Source organism: Trichosurus vulpecula, chromosome 4 (assembly GCF_011100635.1).
Source record: "Trichosurus vulpecula isolate mTriVul1 chromosome 4, mTriVul1.pri, whole genome shotgun sequence".
Lineage (NCBI taxonomy): Eukaryota > Metazoa > Chordata > Mammalia > Diprotodontia > Phalangeridae > Trichosurus > Trichosurus vulpecula.
Window position 1 is genome coordinate 297,026,780 of NC_050576.1, and position 22,534 is coordinate 297,049,313.

General features: G+C 36.4%; 1 protein-coding gene across 2 annotated transcripts in view; it reads right to left on the reverse strand.

Annotated features, from left to right (window-relative positions):
* Window positions 1–22,534, reverse strand: part of PARD3B (par-3 family cell polarity regulator beta) — a 1,291,066-nt gene that overhangs the window by 583,983 nt on the left and 684,549 nt on the right. For both annotated transcript variants that reach the window (XM_036754801.1, XM_036754802.1), the window contains exons 6-7: window positions 7,669–7,755; window positions 373–498 (exon numbers count right to left, since the gene is read on the reverse strand). In XM_036754801.1, the coding sequence (XP_036610696.1) occupies window positions 373–498; window positions 7,669–7,755 (213 nt within the window). The remainder of the gene's footprint in view (window positions 1–372; window positions 499–7,668; window positions 7,756–22,534) is intronic.

Below are 22,534 nucleotides of genomic sequence, written 5' to 3' on the forward strand. Positions count from 1 at the left end.
TGCTGACATCTCGTAAGTTAATTAACAAGCTGAATCAACAGTCTGTGAAAATAGTCATTAAACACTCGCCTAAGTGACCCACGTTCCAAGAAAAACAAACGCCATCCATTGATACCAAAGCATGACAACCATTTAGACAGGAAGGTTTGATATAGTCTATGGCTTAACATATACAGGGCTGCCAGTGACACATGTGGGGCCACCCCTGAGTGTGCTCAAACACAGAATGCATTTCTAAATGGATGTACTGGGGATCATTTGTAGGAAACTGACCAGAAGTTCTACCTACAATTTTGCCCATAATGAGCTCAATAACTATTATAAGCATTCTGGGGATCAATAAAGTAAATACAACAATAAAAAAGTGCTTACTGAGCAAAGGTTTTGTCTATGAGATTCACATTGTTGATTTTTATGATGCATTCATTTTCATGAAATAATCCATCCCGTTTAGACCTGCTGTTTTCCTCAATACCCCGGATAAAGAGCCCTAGAATCCTGAAATACAAAGAATGAAGGTAAAATAAAATCAGTGTAATCACATGTCATCCATGTACAATTATTCCAAAACTAAGTGCCCATCCAAAGTAAAGGTGCCTCTTACCTATTTCACTACTGTTTGAGTCATAAGTTAAATGGGAGAGTTTACAACAATAACAATGCATTTCTTTGGTGAAACAAGTATTTCAAGGATAACACATATTATACTAACCAAGAGAGAATTAATCTGTGACCTCATTTCTAACATTTCCAGTAACTCAGCAAAGACTATTAGGGTTTAGTGGAATTGAGAAGACAAGACTCACTTGTTTGGGATAGTACCATCACAGCTTCCTGTAACGAGTGAATCAGAGAACAGAATAGCAACTCTTCATTTGTAAAAAAAGAGGATGGGCTGGAGCTTGAATTTTTTTTAAAAAAATCACATTTCCTGAATTTCCTTTTATGCATTGTACTAAAAACTACACACACACACACACACACACACACATATGAGCTGGCTGAAATTTATCTAGTTTTATTTTGATTAAGTGTAGATCTGATGTTTCTCACTGGCGTGGGGGCAACAGAGTTTTGAAAGGTTATGTCAGTGAAACCCAAGTCCTAATAGGTTCTATAAAGTTGAAAGGGCTACAGCTATGGGCTCAGTTGCCTAGTGTCTGCCATCCAGGGGCCAGCTCAAGTGCAGAGTCTCAATATGAGAAGGTTGGTTGCTATCAGATCAGAAGCTGTGGACTGGATGAAATTAAGCATGTGGTACTATCCCTCTGTTATCAATGACAGGAAGCGAATGTTACTTGCTGTTACTCCTTAAACCAATAAAATCTATCAGTTTCATTATATTTTACAAAATTACCTTTGACATCTACCAGTTTATTGTTAAGCATGGTTCTTTCAATAAATTCTTCTACGTGTTTCAGGTCAGTAAGGTACACATTGCACATAAAAATTGCAATGTACTACCTAACCCCAGTGGGTTACAGTGTCTTGTGACCCAGACAAAACTTAAAGCACTGACTTAGTTTTAAATTCTCTTTTTTGTACATCAATCATATATTTATTGGGCACTTACTAAGTAACACAAGTTGGAGGGAACAAAGTCAACCCACATGAAACAATTGCTATATTGTTTGGTACAGTCTATAAGTTATATAGGAATTCAGAGAAGGGTGGATCAATGAAAGCTTGGAGTTCTTAGGAAAGGCTTCAGAGGGAAGGTGAGAATTAAGCTATACGCTGAAAAAACTTATACATTTTGATAGGTAGCATAGAGTAAGGGGAAGCAAGAGGAAGATCCAGGTGAGGGAAAAACATGACCAAAGGTACAGAGATACAAATGATCATGGAAGCACAGTATAGTGGAAACAGTGTTGAGTTTGATGTGAAATGGTGCAGGTTCACATTTCCTCTCAGTTGTGTGCCCTGTGACAAGTTGCTTAATCAATTTTCTCATCTGTAAATTAAGATGGGTGGTTCAAATGACTTCTTAGGACCCTTCCGGCTCCAAATCTATGATCTGATTATACTATGCAATCAAACTATATGCTTGTAGGATAATAAGGAAACCAGGTTGATGAAGGGGAATGGGAGGGGTCTTGGGCAAAAATAAGGCAAAGGTTTAAAGGACAGGGTGGAGCCAGACTAAATAAGGCACAGGAAATACAACTAATTTAATAGAAAATAAGAAATACCTGAATATTTTTGAGTAAGGAAATTATAAATTCAGCACCTCAGCAAGTGTCTTTTGCCTTTCTTTGTATCCCCAGCACTTGGAATGGTACCTAGTACATAGTAAGTACTCAATAAATGCTTATTGACTGATTAGTCTGGCTTTCATTTGCAGGCTTAAAGAAAAGACTGGAGTCAGAGAGAACAATCAGGACTGAGAAGTGGCAATAGGAATGTAAAAGACAGTGAATAGGAAAATCCAGGTCTCTACCATTTTCAATATTATTTCCAACTGTTTAATTTTATTAAGAAAAAAAGGGAATAAAATTGTACGTATTTCCATTAGCTCTTTTTTGGGGAATCCTCTTCTCCTCCCAATGTGACAGGATTCTAATTATAATTCAAAGTAAGGGAAGTATTTTCATTTGCCCTATCCAGATTTTTAAGAAGAATTCTAAAGCATATAGACATATAATAAACGCAGCTTTATTTATGAGAGAGAGAGAGAGAGAGACAGACAGACAGATGGAGAGGTAGAGGGAGAGAGAGACTGTCATTTTCTTTTATACAGGTGTCTGGTGGGATATTACAATGGTTCCTTTTCTCTAAATCTAAAATATAAATAAAATATGAGTGCTTTTTATGAGAGAATAATATGGTCACAAATGGAAAAAGGGCAGCCTATAATGAAAGTATAGGTGAAAATGTAGAGCTCCTGCTTGGATTAGCCCCCAGATATTGAGCCACTGCCTCAAGGGATTAGTAGTTTAATTAGCATAGACATTCCCTACTCTTGAATGGACAGAGCTCATGTGGTAATATTTACTGGAATGTCTCCACTGCAAAAATGCTCAATGAATACTACATGGTGATGAAGTGGTGTTACAGATAATAACGGAGCCTAGTCTATGGAAGGCTCAAGGTTGTTAGTTTACAAAGGGAGATAAAGTTGCAAACTTAAAGTTCTAGAAAGTTAGTGAATCTACCTAGAGTATTCATTGAAATAGAAACAGAAAAAAAAATAGATTTGCTATTTGATGAAAGATTCAGGATTCATGTCAGATTTAAGGTGCTCACAGGGCAGTGGGAAAGTAGTCCATGTATAATTTGCAAAACAGAATAGAGTATTAAGATAACACAATATTAACTATAATGATAAATGGTACAATGTCTAATACATAAGATGAAGGACATATTATGAACCTGCCACTAAATATTAATATTTACTGAAAATAAAGACCAGAATATAGATTATTAATTGGAAAGCGTTTTATTTTTCAAAGTCTGGATTTCCAATATGGTGAATTCACAAGAACGAATCTATTATGGGACTCATATATATTTCTAAACCACAGTTTATATAAGGAAGTATTTTGTTAACAGGAATCCAAATGTTCCTTTAACTTAATTCTGCCCAGCATCAGTCATGTAAAATTACTTTCTAGAACTTACTTTGTTATTTATGTAGCTGAATTAATTTGGGGAGGCATAAGGTTAAGCTTTAGTTAATAGATTGTAGCTTGTCATATGTCATCGGGACCCTACCAACCTGAAAAACCTAACTTTCTATGAAGACTGTATTGACAGACTATGTCTATGTATGAAATGCATTTAGGTAAAAGTTAATTTTATATAATTTAAAACTGATGGATATTATTGGTTTGAGGACCAACACCAGATGACTTCTGCTCTCTCTATTCTTTGGCAAGGGCAAAGAATTGTCAAATTTCATTCAGTTAAAATGGTGAAAATACTTTTGTAACCACAGGTGTATCACAGGGGACAGTCCCCTCACTTTGGATGGATGTAGCTAACTCATTCAGAACCAAGAATCAAGCATGGTGATTTATCAGCTAATTGTAATGTCAAATCACATAAATTATCAGTTACTTCAATTTAATTAAACAAATACCTAAAGGCCTACTATTTGTAAAATATCTGGACTACACATATGAAAGATGACAGATCCCCCTGCCCTACATCAGCTTACAGACAGTCCATAGCTCAAGAACAGTTCACATTCACTAATATTCACCATAGAACATTGTAAGCCCAAAGTATGTGATATGTTTCTGTTTTTCTTCTCTTTATTTCCAGTCTGCTTCCTTTCATCCTATCATGTGCCTCTTACCAAGCCCTTGATCTTTTCTGCCTTCTCTTTGCATGTCTTTCTGTCTCCTCCCAAATTTTCCTTCCTTCTTTCCTTCCTATCTTTCTTCCTCCCTTATCTTCCTTCCTTCCTATTTTCCTTTCTTCCTATCTTCCTTCCTTCCTTCCACTATATCTTATAATGCTAAATCCCTTCTCTTTTTCCTACTTTCTATAGTGTTATACTTGAAACATATATACACATATACTGTTATAATTATTTAGTGATTATTTAATTGTACAAATTTTCTTTCATGTTCTTGAGTTTAAAAGGTAAGTTACATGTATTATGCCAATAGAAGAAAAAAGAAGTCTGAGTTGCCTTTAATTTGTTAGTAGGCCTCATTTTAATTTGTTTTTACCTCTGAAGGTCAGTGATCCTGGGAAATAAAAACAAAAAAACCCTATTCACCATCCTGTCATATGCTATGTCTCACTAGATCTTAACTATTAAATCACTGACTAGTAAAGAAGACTCCTATTTATATCAAAGAATTCCATCGTAGGTTAAAGTGTCTCATAACAGGTGTAGTTGCACTATGTTAAAGATTAGAAATTGGGGGGCAAAAAAATAAAGGCAATATATAGATTAAATTGCAGTCATAGTCAAAGTGTTAAATATGAATTCGGTTTGAATTAATAACACAAACCAATAAAATGGAAGGAAATTAAGAGCTAAGTCTTTCATTTTAACCTTAATTCACCCTACTATGCCCAAACGGTCAAACCACATGGTATTATAAAGTCAGCCACTTGTTTGACATCTTTCCATGTATAGAGACACATGGGTTGAGTTAAGTATGCTTTCTCAGGCTGAACTCATTACTCCTTAACTTTTATTGGTTCATGTCTCCACTTCTACATTATTTTAATGTGTTTTCTAATTAAATTTCCTTTCTATAATACCAGTGGATAGTGCAAAGAAATGGCAGAATGATTTCATTGAGTTATTGAATGGAAAGGTGCCCATTCTCTGCTTATCAGCTTATGAAACCATATTTGTGGTATAGTTATTTTCAAAGCTTCAGCAAGATACCATTATTATTCTAGAAAATCAAGAATGCAAAGAGTAAACTATAAGAGCCAGATATTTGTAATCTCAGTCTTTTATTTCATCTTCCACATTTAAACAATAGCACACATGGTGGGAGGCTGATTTACTGTTCTATAGTATAAACTTTTTCATGCCACTGTTGAAAATGAAGCATGTTCACTGTCACATGGCACATTTCCTCACATTTGCCTAAAATGGAAAGTTCCTACGCTAAATTCAAGTCTTAAGTTAAAAGGACTAATAATTTAACCACACTGGTAGCCCCAATGCTGTATCCATACACTTCTGCCAAAAACCATTCCAATTTCTCAAGACAACTCGGTAAATATTCATCCTGTCTGTCAAAAAAACAGCTTGTTCAGTGCCATAACCCATAATGTTTATAAACAAGGTTATTAACATGCACAGGGAACGAGCCAATGAGCTCCACCAGCTTTTTAGCTCATTTCTTTTTAAGGGGCATTCATCTCCATGAGAAGTTGGCATCAAATGTATTTGCAAAAAGGTGATGACATGGCAGTTACAGGTAGCAGATGGCTACCTGCTGTACACAATGCCAACCCAAATATCAGTGCTAAATCTGGACTTGCCTAACATGGCAGGATGTATTGAGTAAATATTCATGGGCGGTAAACTAATGTTAAACAATCTTAAAGGAGATTGTTGCAGTGGAAAGAACTCTGGACTGGTATTTAGTAGACCCGAGTTCTAGTCCTGACTCACAAGGTTATGAGATCTATAACTGTTGCTGTGTCTTTTTTCAGTCATGTCTAACTCTTCCTGAGCCGCTTTGGAGTTTTCTTGGCAAAGACACTTTGGTTTGTTTCTCCAGCTCATTTTACAGATGAGCAAATGAGGCAAATAGGGTTAAGTGACTTGCCCAGGGTCACACAGCTAGTAAGTGTCTGAGACCAGATTTGAACTCACAAAGATGAGTCTTCCTGACTCCAGGCCCAGCATTCTATGCACTATGGTGCCACTTAACTGCCCTTTCTATAACTAGAAGAACTTAAAGACCACTTTAAGTCTAACCACTTAAATTTACATGAGAAGAATCTGAGATTCAGAGACACTCAGTGTCTTGGCCACAGTCATACTGGGAAGTGGCAGAGCCAGGATTCAAACCCAGGATTGTAGATTCTAAATGTCACGTTTGTTCTACTATAACTGCCCTAATTAATGGTGTGACCTTGAGGCAAACCATTTCAAGTCTCTAGTTTTAGTCTTTGTAGCGAAGAGGGAGTTCTATTAGATATTTAAAGCCCCTCCAAGCTTGAAAATTATGTGATTCAATGACTCGCTTTTCATAGCTTAAGAAAGTTAACCAATTAATGAATCTCAGGCAGTGATTAGAATGTAAAATGGATTTTAAAAAAATGGACTTCTCATGTCAATTTCAGTTTTAGGGCTTGAGGCAGTCTTGTAATAGGGAAAAGTGATGTCATTTCTGCATCCAGTAATTTTGAGGCTCTTAGTGAGTTTTTTCATATTATCTCTTAGGGCACAAATTTCAATTTCTACCCAGGGAAAACTTTAACATCTATGTCAGGTGTATAAGAAAACATCCTGGAAATGTTGACATAATATTAATGACCATACATCAAGATAGATTTAGCAATAAAATGGGCTTTTGGCATCTCAACTGCCTATAATACATCATTTTCAATTGAATTAATTTTATTTCAATAGAGAAATTAATGTCGTGGCTGTATTTTGCCATGGTGGTTAAAATCTACCAAACATTAAGAAAAATGTATCTCCACTTTGTCTACAGCAGGAACTACAATGATTCCTACCAGAATTTTTGAACAAAACCCCTTTGCATTATTCTCATTTTCTGACCATTAGAGGTTACTTGACCATGTAAGCTATAGTCACAGAGGATGTATCAAGTTAGTTCTTACTTTGCATTCATTTACTGAAGTGTATTTTGGTGAATAAGGACATTCTGAAGGGACGTTTGTCTAGTAATATGAGGAAATGGTAAGATATTCACTAGGGAATCTTTATTTACCAAGTCTGCAGTAGGAATGCTTCAAGGAAGCCGTTCATAATTAATTTTAAGTGCAGATACCATGATTGATTTTTTTTAACCCACATCACGTAAGTGGACTGTTTTTATTTTGTTTCTAAGATGTAAGTAGCATAACAAAGTGGCCAACAAAGGAACATGTTGAGGCCTATTACTGAATAATAGAGATGCACACTTAACCCTCTTATGGAAAATGTCTCATAAAATGAACTCAATCGAGATTTTTTCATTAACATGGGTTTCTGAAATAAGGAAAACATCTTACCTTCCACTCAGTGATGAAAAGAAGGGCACTACATGTATCCCCAGAGGGCCACCTTCCCCAGAAATCTCCACTGTTCTTGTCATATCACTGAGATAAAGAAAGCAAGAGCACAGATGAGTCTCTGTTCAAGAATAGATGAGATCCATTAAAAAAAGCAAGAAAATACCTCCCATTCAAACAGCCAAGAAAAAATAAAAATAGTACATGATTTGTTGGAGGCATGCAGAAGAGGTTGCCACTAAATAGGTTTAAAGGAATATCAGATTCTTGATTTTTCCTCCCATCCAGGAGAACAACTGAAAATGACTACCCATCAAAATAACTTCCTACTTCCCTCAATCTGCATAAATCAACATGTTTAAAAGTGTTGAAGTGATGCTAGAACAATATAAAAATGCATTTGAAAATATATATTTCATGAAATACATGTAAACTATAATGCATGTGATTAATTTTTAAAATCAAGGAGTTTTTTAACTCAAAATGCAAGAAAAAGAAAAGCAAATGTGTATTGTTTAGCAAAGGATACATAGGACCAAATTTTTAAAAACAGCTGTAGTCTTAATTAGTAATATGTACTAATTATCTTTAAAGTATTCTAAATAAAGAATTAAATTTGCTTTTTCAAGAAAGCACCAGAAACCCAAGGATGATATCCCCCAAATTATCCTTTCTTTTCTTTTTAAAGACAGATAAAAGAAAACAGAAGTGACATAAAAATATGTTCCTGAAAGAAATAGAAAGCTTGACCTACCTAACCCTCAACAGATTACAAGAAAGGAGATGCTAGCAACATCAATGGAGAGTGTGCATGACTGAAATATACATACGACATCAATTACTCCTTCCAAGGCAAAGGTAACTTATTTCCTGAGTAATAAAGAGCTTAACTAACAGACTTCTATCAGCATAATAATAATGAACAATTAACGCTACTTCAGCTGTATTGATAACAAGGATAAATGCCATAGGAAAAATGCCAAAGCTGAATAAGAAAATATTTACAATATAGAGATAGCTACCAGGACACTATTGTATCCTATTTACATGAAAATGACTTTAAACTTGATGTCAAACCCCAAACTACAAATGCTATAAATGCTTTTCTCATCCGAATTGAAAATGGTAGAATTGTGTCTTTTTTTCTGGAAAGTTAGCAAAGGTATTAAGAGGGTATTTTGTGTGAAGTCCTTAATGAATTCACTAGGCATGAAATATTCTCTAAATTACCAGTAATCTAATATGACTATATTAGCTATATTCTGTCAAGTGGAGTAAGTTTATTTTTCTTGTTATTTTTCTGTGTAAACCTTTTAAAATCAAGCTTTTCAAAAGGAGCATGTCAATTCCCATTGTGTGTAGAGAGAGGATGAAATTCCAAAGCTAGTAATAAATTCCAAATGAATAGTACCCCACAGATACTGTCATTACTTGAAACTTGTTCAGTCAAGTAGCCTACGTCAGAAGCCTTGAATTAGAGAACCAAGACACATCTTCATATGGATAAAATGATATTTCAGGGTATATAAAACTCAATCATTCTTGCTATATAATGTTGAAAATGGTAATTGTTAGGTGTTCATATAATATCAAGAGAGAGGAAATATTAAAAATCATAAAGTATCACTTGGAAATGTCTCCATTCCCCTGATTCTACAGCTATCTAGAGAATGGAATACGGGTTTTGATAAGCCAGTAATCAATCCTTTTAATAGAATCACAGATTCATAATTCAGGATGGTACCTTAGAGATAACATCTAGTCCTGGAGGCTGCAGAGAGGACCTGGGAGGCAGCTTAGCTATTATAAGGGTATAGCATGCAGTCATGCATTTTCTCAAATGATAGACAGTAATATTGTAGGTACTATGATGTAGTAATGTATAATTTTTTGTTTCATTATAAAGATTTCTTCATACTCAAAAAATTTGGGAACCACTGATCCTGTAAATTTCTCAGCATGAAATGCAGAATTTGAGGATAATGACAGTGTACCCCATTTTTAACAATCACCAGGATTAGGAGCCTGTTTTATCCTGATAAAATATATTTGTGCCTAACTACTCAGTTTCTTATCTTTAATATTTCCAACATTTTATTTATATGTATATGTACAAAGAGAATAAAAAAGTTTCACATAATCTACTATTATATTCCAGATATTATAGATTATATATGTATATATCAATTTCATATACCTAGATATACTATATATAGTATACATATACACTAAATTGTGTTAAGGAAATAGATTTCTGTTTAATACTTTGTTCAAGTGGTAAAGAATAAAAAATAAATGCTAATCTTCTATAGGACAAAATGTTCCCCAAACGATTTGTAATCAAAAGCTTTAATTAAATAAAACAAAACCCTCTATAGCATAACAATACCCTTGTGTCATATTAATACTTAGTTCCTATCCTTTTGTTATCATATATTCTTTATATTAACTTAATATAAAAAGAAATATTCTTTGACACTCCCTGATTGGAATGAAGGCAACTCTTGGTAACCATATTGTAAACAGTCCAGAAAATGTCAATATCTCTCTGAAGGAGTAGACAATTATTATGAATGGTAACAGAGGAACTCTGTACATGGATTTTGACCATATGAACATTGAGGTCAGTCTCTTTTGATAGAAGGGAAAAAACTCTGGGTTGACAGGTGGTAGGGAAATTCAAAGGAAATTGTGATAGTTCATACAATATGTAGTTGTGTTTTGTGCTCATTTCCCCATCAATGTTGTCATTCAAGAGAATGACTGTCAAAATTAGAAAGTTTCATATGAAAAATATTTCTTCAAGGTATGCATAAGACCAGTGGCTATCCTGTAACTCAAGTCCCAAAAGATGAATTAATTCTTTACGAAAAGGATATTAAACTCATGACTTTAATTCTTCAGGACTATAATATTCAGTGATTCCTTGCAAAACAGCATCTCTGGAAGAGTATTGACATTAAAAAGATAAACTTTGTTTCAGGGACAACTTTGGGGTTATTATGGAGTAATTTTCTTTTTTTTCTTTTTGTTAAAATTTATTTAATATATTTAGTTTTCAGCATTGATTTTCACAAAAGTTTGAATTACAAATTTTTTTCCCCGTTTCTGCCCTCCCCCCACTCCAAGATGGTGTATATTCTGGTTGCCCCATTCCCCAGTCAGCCCTCCCATCTGTCATCCCACTCCCCTCTCATCCCCCTTTCCATTCTTCTCTTGTAGGGCAAGATAAATTTCTATGCCCCATTGCCTGTGTATCTTATTTCCTAGTTGCATGAAAAAGACTTTTTGTTGTTGTTGTTGTTGTTTTTGAATGTCTGTTTTTAAAACTTTGAGTTCCAAATTCTCTCTCCTCTTCCCTCCCCACCCACCCTCCCTAAGAAGGCAAGCAATTCAACATAGGCCACATGTGTATCATTATGTAAAACCCTTCCACAATACTCATGTTGTGAAAGATTAACTATGTTTTGCATCTTCCTACCCTATCCCCCTTTATTGAATTTTCTCCCATGACCCTGTCCCTTTTCGAAAATGTTTGTTTTTTATTACCTTCTCCCCCGGTCTGCCCTCCCACCTATCATCCCCCCTTTTTTTATCTTCTTCCTCCTTCTTTCCTGTGGGGTAAGATACCCAATTGAGTGTGTATGGTATTCCCTCCTCAGGTCAAATCCGATGAGAGCAAGATTTACTCATTCCCCCTCATCTGCCCCCTCTTCCCTTCCTACAGAACCATGTTTTCTTGCCACTTTTATGTGAGATAATTTACCCCATTCTATCTCTCCCTTTCTCCCTCTCTCAAAATATCCCTCTCTTATCCCTTAAATTGATTTTATTTTTTTAGATATCATCCCTTCATATTCAACTCACCCTGTGCCCTTTGTGTGTGTGTGTGTATATATGTACACACACACACACACGCACACACATATATATATACACACACACACCTACATATATAGATACATAGACACACACATATGTACATATATGTGTACACACACACACATATACATATATATATGTATATTCCTTTCAGCTACTATGATATTGAAGTCTCATGAATCATACACATCATCTTTCTATGTAGGAAGGTAAACAAAACAGTTCAACTATAGTAAGTCCATTGTGATTTCTCTTTCTTGTTTACCTTTTCATGCTTCTCTTGATTCTTGTGTTTGAAAGTCAAATTTTCTATTCAGCTCTGGTCTTTTCACTGAGAAAGCTTGAGAGTCCTCTATTTTATTGAAAATCCATATTTTGCCATGCTGCATGATACTCAGTTTTGCTGGGTAGGTGATTCTTGGTTTTAATCCTAGCTCCATTGACCTCCAGAATATCATATTCCAAGCCCTTTGGTCCCTTAATGTGGAAGCTGCCAGATCCTGTGTTATCCTGATTATTTTTCCACAATATTCAAATTGTTTCTTTCTGGCTGCTTGCAGTATTTTCTCCTTGACCTGGGAGCTCTGGAATTTGGCGACAATGTTCCTAGGAGTTTTCTTTTTGGGATCTATTTGAGGTGGCGATCTGTGGATTTTTTCAATTTCTATTTTACCCTCTGGGTCTAGAATATCAGGGAAATTCTCCTTGATAATTTCTTGAAAGATGATATCTAGGCTCTTTTTTTGATCATGGCTTTCAGGTAGTCCAATAATTTTTAAATTATCTCTCCTGGATCTATTTTCTAGGTCAGTGGTTTTTCCAATGAGATATTTGACATTGTCTTCCATTTTTTCATTCCTTTGGTTCTGTTTTATAATATCTTGATTTCTCATAAAGTCACTAGCTTCCCCTTGCTCCAATCTAATTTTTAAGGTAGTACTTTCTTCGGTGGTCCGTTGGACCTTCCTTTCCATTTGTCTAATTCTGCCATTCAAGGCATTCTTCTCATCATTGGCTTTTTTGGAGCTCTTTTGACATTTGAGTTAGTCTATTTTTTAAAGTGTTGTTTTCTTCAATATTTTTTCAGTATTTCTTTGGGTATCCTTTAGCAAGTCATTGACTTGTTTTTCATGGTTTTCTTGCATCATTCTCATTTCTCTTCCCAATTTTTCCTCTACTTCTCTAACTTGCTTTTCCAACTCCTTTTTTGAGCTCTTCCATGGCCTGAGACCAGTTCATGTTTTTTCTTGGAGGCTTTTGTTGTAGGCTCTTGGATTTTGTTGACTTCTTCAGGGCATATGTTTTGGTCTTCTTTGTCACCAAAGAAGGATTCCAAAGTCTGAGACTGAATCTGGGTGCGTTTTCGCTGCCTGGCCATGTTCCCAGCCAACTTACTTGACCCTTGAGTTTTTGGTCGGGGTATGACTGCTTGTAGAGCAAAGAGTACTTTGTTCCAAGCTTGAGGGGATGTGTCGTTGATTTCAGAGCTATTTCTATACAGCCAGCTCTGCCACAGCAGCACTCCTCCTTCCTCAAGAACCACCAACCCGGACCTGACACAAATCTTCAGCAGGCTCTTCACTCCTGCTCTGATTCGCCACTTAATTCCTCCCACCATGTGGTCCTGGGGCCGGAAGTAACTGCAGCTGTAGTTCTGTAGCTGCACCTCTTCCGCTGCCCCTGGGGCGGTGGCCGAACCTGAACTCTGTCCCCCACAGCTTTTCCCACTAACCTTCTCTGTTGTCTTTTGTGTTTGTGGGTTGAGAAGTCTGGTAACTGCCACAGCTCACTGATTCAGGGTGCTAGGGCCTGTCCTGCCTGGCTCCTGGTCTGGTTGGTCCTACTGCCTCTTACGCTGAGCTCTACTCCCTTCCACTCCGTGCGCGATAGACCACATCCAGCAACCATCCAGGCTGTCCTGGACTGGGTCCCTGCTTGCCTCTCTTATTTTGTGGGTTCTGAAGTTCCAGAATTTGTTCAGAGCCATTTTATAGGTTTTTTGGGGGACGTGGTGGGGAGCTCACGCAAGTCCCTGCTTTCCAGCCACCATCTTGGCTCCACCCATTATGGAGTAATTTTCAAAAGGCAATCCAGGCTGTTCTGCTCCTCCTTGTATTTAGTTCTAAGACAAGCTCATTGCCCATCTGCTATATCTGCCAAAGACAAAGGTACTCACAAACCAGGTCTTTGGAGTGTTCATCTAACTGAGTAACATGGCCTGGACAGCAGGCATTCTTTGTTGGGTTGCTTGTTCTTCAGCGGTTAAATTGCACTTTCTTTAAATGATCACAAATCTCCATTAAGAGCCTCTGAAATCAAACAGGAGGATTGTAAAAACAACATGATCTGTAGGAAACCCCTTTTCCTTTAGTATTTGTGGTGGACATTCTCCATGACAATCAGAAATACCTCTGGCTAGCATAGATGTCCCCATTTTATGTCTTGCTTGATGTTAATAATGAGAAGAGTCAGAGTTATTTCTGTAACTATGTTTTTTGAGAAATCTGGTGTGATCTGGCATAAACACAGGGGACATAATGTAGATGGAGAGCCAGTAAGGATTTTTGATCTACTGAAATCCTGCCTCTTTCACCAATGTGTTCACTATTCTCCTATCAGTCAATGGATGTCATTAGTTCAAAGCAAAGGAATTTAGTGAAACAGACCAATAAAAAGTTTTGTAACAGAACATTCACCTCATAAATATAGGGCATGCTCTCCCACTGATACAAACACCATCAATGGGAAAAGTTGTCAAGCAATAGGGATCACACATGAGGGGCCCACACTTGGGGAAATGTAGGGGGGGAACAATTCATACTTTCAACTGCTGGAGGATCCCCATATTTTCTGGTGATATCATAATACTGCTCACACTTTAGGCCTCTTCCTCAGTGGGCATGGCATCCCTGAAGGCCATGTTATACTATCAGACTTAATGGTTGGGGTTGCCGAGCCAAGATGGAGGCAGGAAAGCAGGGACTTGCTTAAGCTACCCCCTGCACAACCCCTCCAAACACTTGTAAAAATGGCTCTGAACAAATTCTAGAGCTGAGGAACCCATGAAATAGCAGGGGGAAACAGATCTCCAGCCCAGCAGAGCCTGGAGGGTCACCAGGGTCTATCACACAGTGCTGAGAGTGGAGGGTAGCCCAGTGTGGGCCATGCTGGGACAGACCAGACCCTGGAGTCAGCCAGACAAAAAGAGGCCTTAGGGCCATGAAACAGTGAGCAGTGGCAGTTACCAGACTTCTCAACCCACAAACCGCCAAAGAGCAGGTTAGGGGGAAACTGTGGGATCGAGTTCAGAGTGGTCCGGCCACCACCTCTGGGGGTGGAGGAGCTTGTGCAGTGGTGGCCATAGCAGCAGCAGGAAGCTCCTGAGGCTGCCTCCAGAGCGCCAATGTAAGCGGCTTCCAGAATCCCTGGCTCACATGGTGGGAGGAATCTAGCAACAGATCTGAGTGGGAATGCAAGGAGCGCTTTGTGGGCAAAAAAGCAGATTCTCTTGCTGTGCCCTGCTTGGATCTGAATTGCAGTCATGGTTGGCAGTTCTTGGGGGAGGAGGAGCACGGCTGTGACAGAGCTTGGGGTGATGGTGGAGTAGAAGTACCTCTGAAAACAGCAGTGCTTGGACCCTAAAGGTTGGGACAAAGTACTCTCTACTCTACAAGCAGTCATATCCTGACAAAAAGCTCAAGAGTCAAGTAGTTGGCTGGGAACAAGAACTCAGACGCAAACTGAAACTCTAGATTCCTTTTTCGGTGACAAAGAAGATCAAATCATATAGCCAGAAGAAGTCACAAAGTCAAAAAGCCTACAACAAAAGCCTCCAAGAAAGATATGAATTGGGCTCAGGCCATGGAAGAGCTCAAAAAGCATTTGGAAAAGCAAGTAAGAGAAATAGAGGAAAAATTAGGAAGAGGAATGAGAGTGGTGCAAGAAAACCATGAAAAACAAGTCAATGACTTCCTAAAAAAGAAAATAACACCTTAAAGAATAGACTAACTCAAATGGCAAAAGAGCTCCAAAAAGCCATTGAGGAGAAGAATGCCTTGAAAGGCAGAATTAGCCAAATGGAAAAGGAGGTCCCAAAGACCACTCAAGAAAATAATCACCTTAAAATTAGATTGGAACAAGTGGAAGCTAGTGAGTTTATGAGAAACCAAGATATAAAACAAAACCAAAGGAATGAAAAAATGGAAGACAATGTGAAATATCTCATTAGAAAAACCACTGACCTGGAGAACAGATCCAGGAGAGATAATTTTAAAATTATTGGACTACCTGAAACTCATGATCAAAAAAAGAGTCTAGATATCATCTTTCAAGAAATTATCAAGGAAAACTGCCCTGATATTCTAGAACCAGAAAGTAAAATAGAAATTGAAAGAATCCACAGATCACCTCTTGAAAAAGATCCCACAAAGAAAACTCCTAGGAATATTGTTGCCAAATTCCGGAGTTTCCAGTTCAAGAAGAAAATACTGCAAGCAGCCAGAAAGAAACAATTTGAATATTGTGGAAAAACAATCAGGATAACACAAGATCTAGCAGCTTCTACATTAAAGGATCGAAGGGCTTGGAATATGATATTCTGGAGGTCAATGGAGCTAGGATTAAAACCAAGAATCACCTACCCAGCAAAACTGATTATCATGCAGCAGGGCAAAATATGGACTTTCAGTAAAACAGAGGACTTTCAAGCTTTCTCAATGAAAAGACCAGAGCTGAATAGAAAATTTGACTTTCAAATACAAGAATCAAGAGAAGCATGAAAAGGTAAACAAGAAAGAGAATTCATAAGGGGCTTACTAAAGTAGAACTGTGCTGTTTACATTACTACATAGAAAGATGATGTGCGTAATTCAGGAGACCTTTCTCTGTATTATGGGAGTTGAAGGAAATATAGACAGAGGGCATAGGATGAATTGAATATGAAGGGATGATATCTAAAAAAATTAAATAAATTTAAGGGGTGAGACAGGAATATATTGAGAGAGGGAGAAAGGGAGAGAGAATGGGGTAAATTATCTCACATAAAAGTGGCAAGAAAAAGCAGTTCTGTAGGAAGGGAATAGGGGGCAGGTGAGGGAAAATGAGCAAATCTTACTCTCATCGGATTCAACTTGAGGAAGGAATAACATATACACTCAACTGGGTATCTTACTCCACAGGAAAGGGGAAGGGGATAAAAAAGGGGGGATGGTGGGAGGGAAGTAGGGGGAGGAGGTAATCAAAAGCAAACACATTTGAAAAGAGACAGGGTCAAGGCAGAAAATTGAATAATGGGGGATAGGATGGAAGGAAATATAGTTAGCCTTTCACAACATAAGCATTGTAGGAGTGTTCTGCATAATGATACATGTGTGATCTATGTTGGATTGCTTGTCTTCCTAGGGAGGGGGGGCGGTGGGAAGGGAAGAGGGGAGAGAATTTGGAACTCAAAGTTTTAAAAGCAGATGTTTAAAATATATAAAAAAATTTGCATGCAGCTGGGAAACAAGATATATAGGGAATGGGATATAGAAATCTATCCTGACCTACAAGAAAGTAAGGGGAAAGGGGACTGGGGGGGGGAATGGGGTGAAAGAAGGGAGGGCTGACTGGGGAATGAAGCAATCAGAATATATGTCATCTTGGAACGGGCGGAGGGTAGAAATGGGGAGAAAATTTGTAACTCAAAATCGTGTGGAAAACAATGTTGAAAACTAAAATATTAAATAAAATATATACAGAAAAAAGACTTAATGGCTCTGTTGCTTGCTAGGCTTGTTATTTCTAGCTGTGCTGGTTTTTTAGTCTTCTCTGATTTCTATTTCACATCAGATATCTTAGCTTCACTCTTCTAGGGTAGAATTATTAAATATGTCTCAGTACTAATGGCAAGCTGACAGCTATTTGGCCTTAGTTATCATACCTATATGATAAAAGCCAGTCAGAGAATCTCTAGGAATAGTTTGGGTCATTCCTCATCTCCTATTTCTGTGATGGATATAAAAGTCTTCTTACTATTATCTAGTTTAAGGTCACATAATCTAACACACCCTCAAGATCCTCTCTTGCTAATGTGTAATTGAACTGAAACATAGAAAAAAGAATGGCTAACAAGGATAAGCCAGTGATTTTCACTGATGTAGATTGAATTTCTGTGTTTCTTCTAAATAGCTATTAGTAGCAAATACTAATAGATTGGTGATATTTTTTGGCTAGCCAAAACCTCAGTCTCTTGAATTCTAATTTATTACTGATTTTGATTTTTGCTCTATAAAGCTTACAGTCTTAATACCCAGGTTATATGCAAACAACCTCCCTATCAACAAGCAACATTTTCTGACTGTTAAAATATAATCAATTTAATTTTGGGTGATTTTCTTTGGTGATAGTCTAACATTCTTCTTGAAGAATGAATTTTAGCTATGGAAGCATCCTTATATTTTACAAGTCTTTCACATCTCTTTATTTCTTATGTTTGCTGTGCTCTCCCATGCTCATCTTTTCATTAAACTGCCAGAGTATTAAATACACATATAAACATACAGACTTAACTTGGGGGTTCTTGTTGAATTCTTTGTAGAATTTCTCTAATCCCAATCCTCTGCAACAAATATTGGTACATAAATTGTAATCAATAGTAAGCAAATGCTTACCACAAAAGCCCTGCAACATAAGACAACTAAGTGTCTTGTGAAATGGCTGCATTTGAAATATAAAATGGCACATTCCTTCAAGCTTCTTTTTCTAAGAACTTACGAGCCATCTTTCCCCATTTAGATGCAACTTCCTTTTGTCTTTTGTATTATATCTAACAAAAATGTCCAAATTCATATGATGTATTTCCCACAATAGCAATCTGCATACAAGTATCTCACATTTATACTACCAATAGTAAAGTTAGTGTGAAAAAAAACTATAATGCTTTTAACTCACTCTTTCTCTCTCTCTCTCTCTCTCTCTGTATATATATATATATATATATATATATATATATATATCTAACAATGATACAGAAGACTGAGAAATAACTTATTTTTCTTTCTTTTTCAGAAGTAGCCCTGGCCAAAAAATTCATAACCAAGCAGCCATTAATCCATCTTGCTTTAGAATCCTTAAAATGTACATTTGTATGTGTGACTGTGCGTGTGCATGTGTGTGCTACATTTAATAGGCTTAAGATTGATTTTTGCTTTAATGGATTCTGATTGTCCTTTCTAATATCTGAGCAAACTATTGTGCTATCTTTAAACCTAACAATTACCATTTTCCCTTTTCATTAGAAATTGCTTTTATATCTGTTAACCTACTAGCTAGCACAGCGAAAGGTATGAAAGGATTTCAGCCCTATTGATTATAATTTACATGTGGTTTTTGAATATCTGATATATTTAACACAAAAAAGATTACAAGTATTTCAGAGGGCATGTCTTACTCTGGTCTTGATCTATTACTTGTATTAAGATTAAGAGAAATTAGCATAAAAATAGAAAACGGCAAATACATTTTTGATTGTTTTGAAGAAAAAAAGAAAATACAATTAAAAAAAATAGTTGACCACCACATAGAATTATTTACATACATTATCTTTATGGACTAAAATAAATATAAGAAGTAGGATCAGATCCTATTAATTAGACTAAATATTTTTCAAGCATTGAGTTTTTTTGGAAGTTGGCTTATACATTTTATGAATGTATATACAATGAATATACATGAAGATATGAATGTTAAAGTATATATAATGTATATATTCTATTCATTAGACTAAATTTTTTCAAGCATTGAATTTTCTCTGAAGTTGGAATATACATTTTATGAAGTCCTTTTTTCTTTGACAGAGTCTACAGTAGTTTTTAAAGACCCACGATATACTAGGACTGTCATGTATGTGCTTGCATGTATGTATATGCATGTTCATATGCATATGCTAGGAATGGGAAATGAGAGGAAGGGAGGATTGGGGGATAAGAATTGTAAGAAAAGAGATGTAAAGAACAGATGGAAAAATGTGGTATTTAGGAGGAATAGAATGCTAAAATAAATTCTGAAGATATTAAAACCGTAAGGAAACAATGGCTGACTGGGTAAAAGGATATTAGACCACATATGGAAAGTAAACAAAAGTGGGAAAATTTCATCACATGTCAAAATAGCATAAAAAATCTTAGCAGTATTCACCCAGACTGACTAAACACAAAATAAAAGCAGAAGGGTCTGAAGAATTACATCAAAAAGCATTAAGAATGCTAGATGTCAGTAGACAAAGTGGTTATAAACAAATCACTGCAACTGAATGGCATCATCCAAGAGTTAGGAAGAACTCAAGGTTGAAATTACAGAACTCTGGTCAGAATATGTGCTTGTATTTACAAATGCCCATATAGCATCTCAATCTCTTTAGGCTAAGATCAAGAGTACAAATAATGCTGGCACAAATCAGTATCAACTTTTTGAACAACAGTTGCAAAAATTTTTAATAAACACATGGTATTCCCTGATGTAATCCTGCATTCCTTCACATCTATGTATTAGTGCAGGTTTTACCCCATTCCTAGAATGAACTCTTTTGATATCTACCTGCCAAAATCTTTCTTTTCCTTGAAGGGTCAGCTTAGTTATATCTTTTTCCATGAAGTCTTCCTTAATCCACCTACACATAGTACCTGGCACAATTCCTTGCTCACAGAAGCCACATATGTTTGCTGAATTGAACTGAATTTTTGTTCATGGTATAGAAGTGGATAGAATGAAGTTTCCATGTTGGAAATCTATGAAGTTAATAGGTTTATAATTAGGATGAACTTGGGATTTGAACCCCAAATTTAAACTATGGCAATCCCTTGACGTTTGAGAGAGCAATAGCAGAAAGTACTATTTTTTTTTTTTGCAAAAAGGAGTAAATTTAAGAGACTTCATTAGCCTGAACAATAACACAAGCTGGAAACTCAAATAAGTTTAAGAAGGGTTTCTATTTCTATAGTATTTTCATAATGGATTATTAAGGGAAGTTAGGGTAGATCTATCCTTAACCTTCTCTTGTAACAAATCATCATGCTCTCCTATAAAATGGCTCCCGGTACCAATGTCAGCATCAAAATACTGGGCAGGATGCAGATTATTGTATAAAATGATGGCTATGGATTAACTGTGTCTTTCAATTGTTTGCATGTTTTTTCCTTACTACAGATGACTGAGAGTTGGCTTGTCTAACTGAATACTTAAAATACGTCCAAATACATCCAAGTCATAGATGAATAGCAGTGCTCAAAATCTTTTAAATCTATGAATTGAATTAAATACTTGTTCACACTAATAGTTTTGGGGGAACTAAGTCTTTCTTAGTGTTCTCTTAGAATTTCTGAAATTCCATTCCGAGTAGATACTCAGACACATTTGCTATTTGCAAATTATCCAATGTAAATTCTTCATCTGGAGCTTAGGGAAAAGGATGAGGTGAAGGCATTGGACATAAGTATCTTTCACATTAAACCAACATTTGCTTTCTCAGCACTGCTAAAAATAATTTTAAACTACACCATGCCTATGCTAAGTGGTCCCAAATATTCCAATTTTTGGGATAAAAGCATGAAAAATTATAAAGGCTTTTAATGCCAGTTTTTTTAAAAGAAAACTTCTAAAGAAAAATTATAAATAATTTAATAAAAACTAATTTTATGTGAGGAGGTCAGAGATATTGATGCTGATAGGGAAGATGTGACATCGTCAAGAAAACTAGGATCAGGAGTATGAGGAAGCAAGACAAGCAATGAGGAAGGTGCCCAAAGAAGCCAGAAATAGGGTATCCTGCTGCAAGATATAAGAGGAACAATGGGTACCAAGCCTGGGGCCCAGTGCAAGAGACAGTATCAGCCCAATGTCCTCTGGCTTCAGGTGAGGACAGACATCCTTCTGGGATGAGCCTAACATGTAAAGGAAAAGGTCAGTGCTACTCTTGTAGACAATGGTCATGATCCCCAAAAAGACAATCTCAATGTCAGCCCTATTAGTCTTGTGGAAGATATTTTTCTCAAAGTCCTTCTGTTTCTCTATGGAGGAGAATGTATCATCATAATACTTGGCCAAAAGCAAATGTCCATAGTTATACTGGATGAAAACAGCTTTGACAATGTAAAGAGATGGTTTCTGAAACCACAGCCCCCAGCTGTTGAAGCAGTCTAACTTAGGCCCTCATCCTCTGGGTGCCTAACAATCTTTAACAAAGTTACAGCCCTTGCCCCCTCGATTTGAGTTATTCATATAAAAGGTATTTGTTCAATGTGGGGGAGTGATAAATATTAGTAAGTTAGCATACGAAGGCTTAAGTATACAGCCAGTAAGAAAATCTCATTTATTTTTAATTACCAGGGCATTGTTTGTACCCATTAAATAGGTAGGTACAGAGATCAATATTTGGCACTTTAAGAGAAAAGGGAAAGAAAACAACCTAAGTAAGGGGGCTAGACATGAAGCGGGGAGAGGTAAGCACAACTGAAGTAATGGTACAATGGTAAACTCTATATAGCTTTAGTTTCAATTTTTAAAGAAATATTCACCAGGATGAAAGAATATATGAAATTAAACACATGCCTCAGGAAGCCTCTGATCCTAAGAAATGGTTTAGGATGCATTTTTTATTCTTCTTGAGGTAAAATCAAAGTACATTAAAAGTGATTTATAAGAATTGGACACTGTGAGAAGGCATCTAACTTTACCTAGGAGATTATACACTATATATTCAGTCACTTTAAATGGTAACCTTCTTTAAATATGCAAATATTGATCATTAATAAATACTATGTTGATAAATATGCTGATTCTGATAAATTAGATTTTATGGAAAAAAACATAAAGGAAGGCATTTTATTAAAATGGTGTGTTAAATGGTGTATTTAAATGGTCCAAGGTCTGGGGTAAAGCCAAGTTGGTTGGTCTATGATACCATAAACCAGGTACAACCATTTGCCTGGAGACAACTACTTCGCATAGT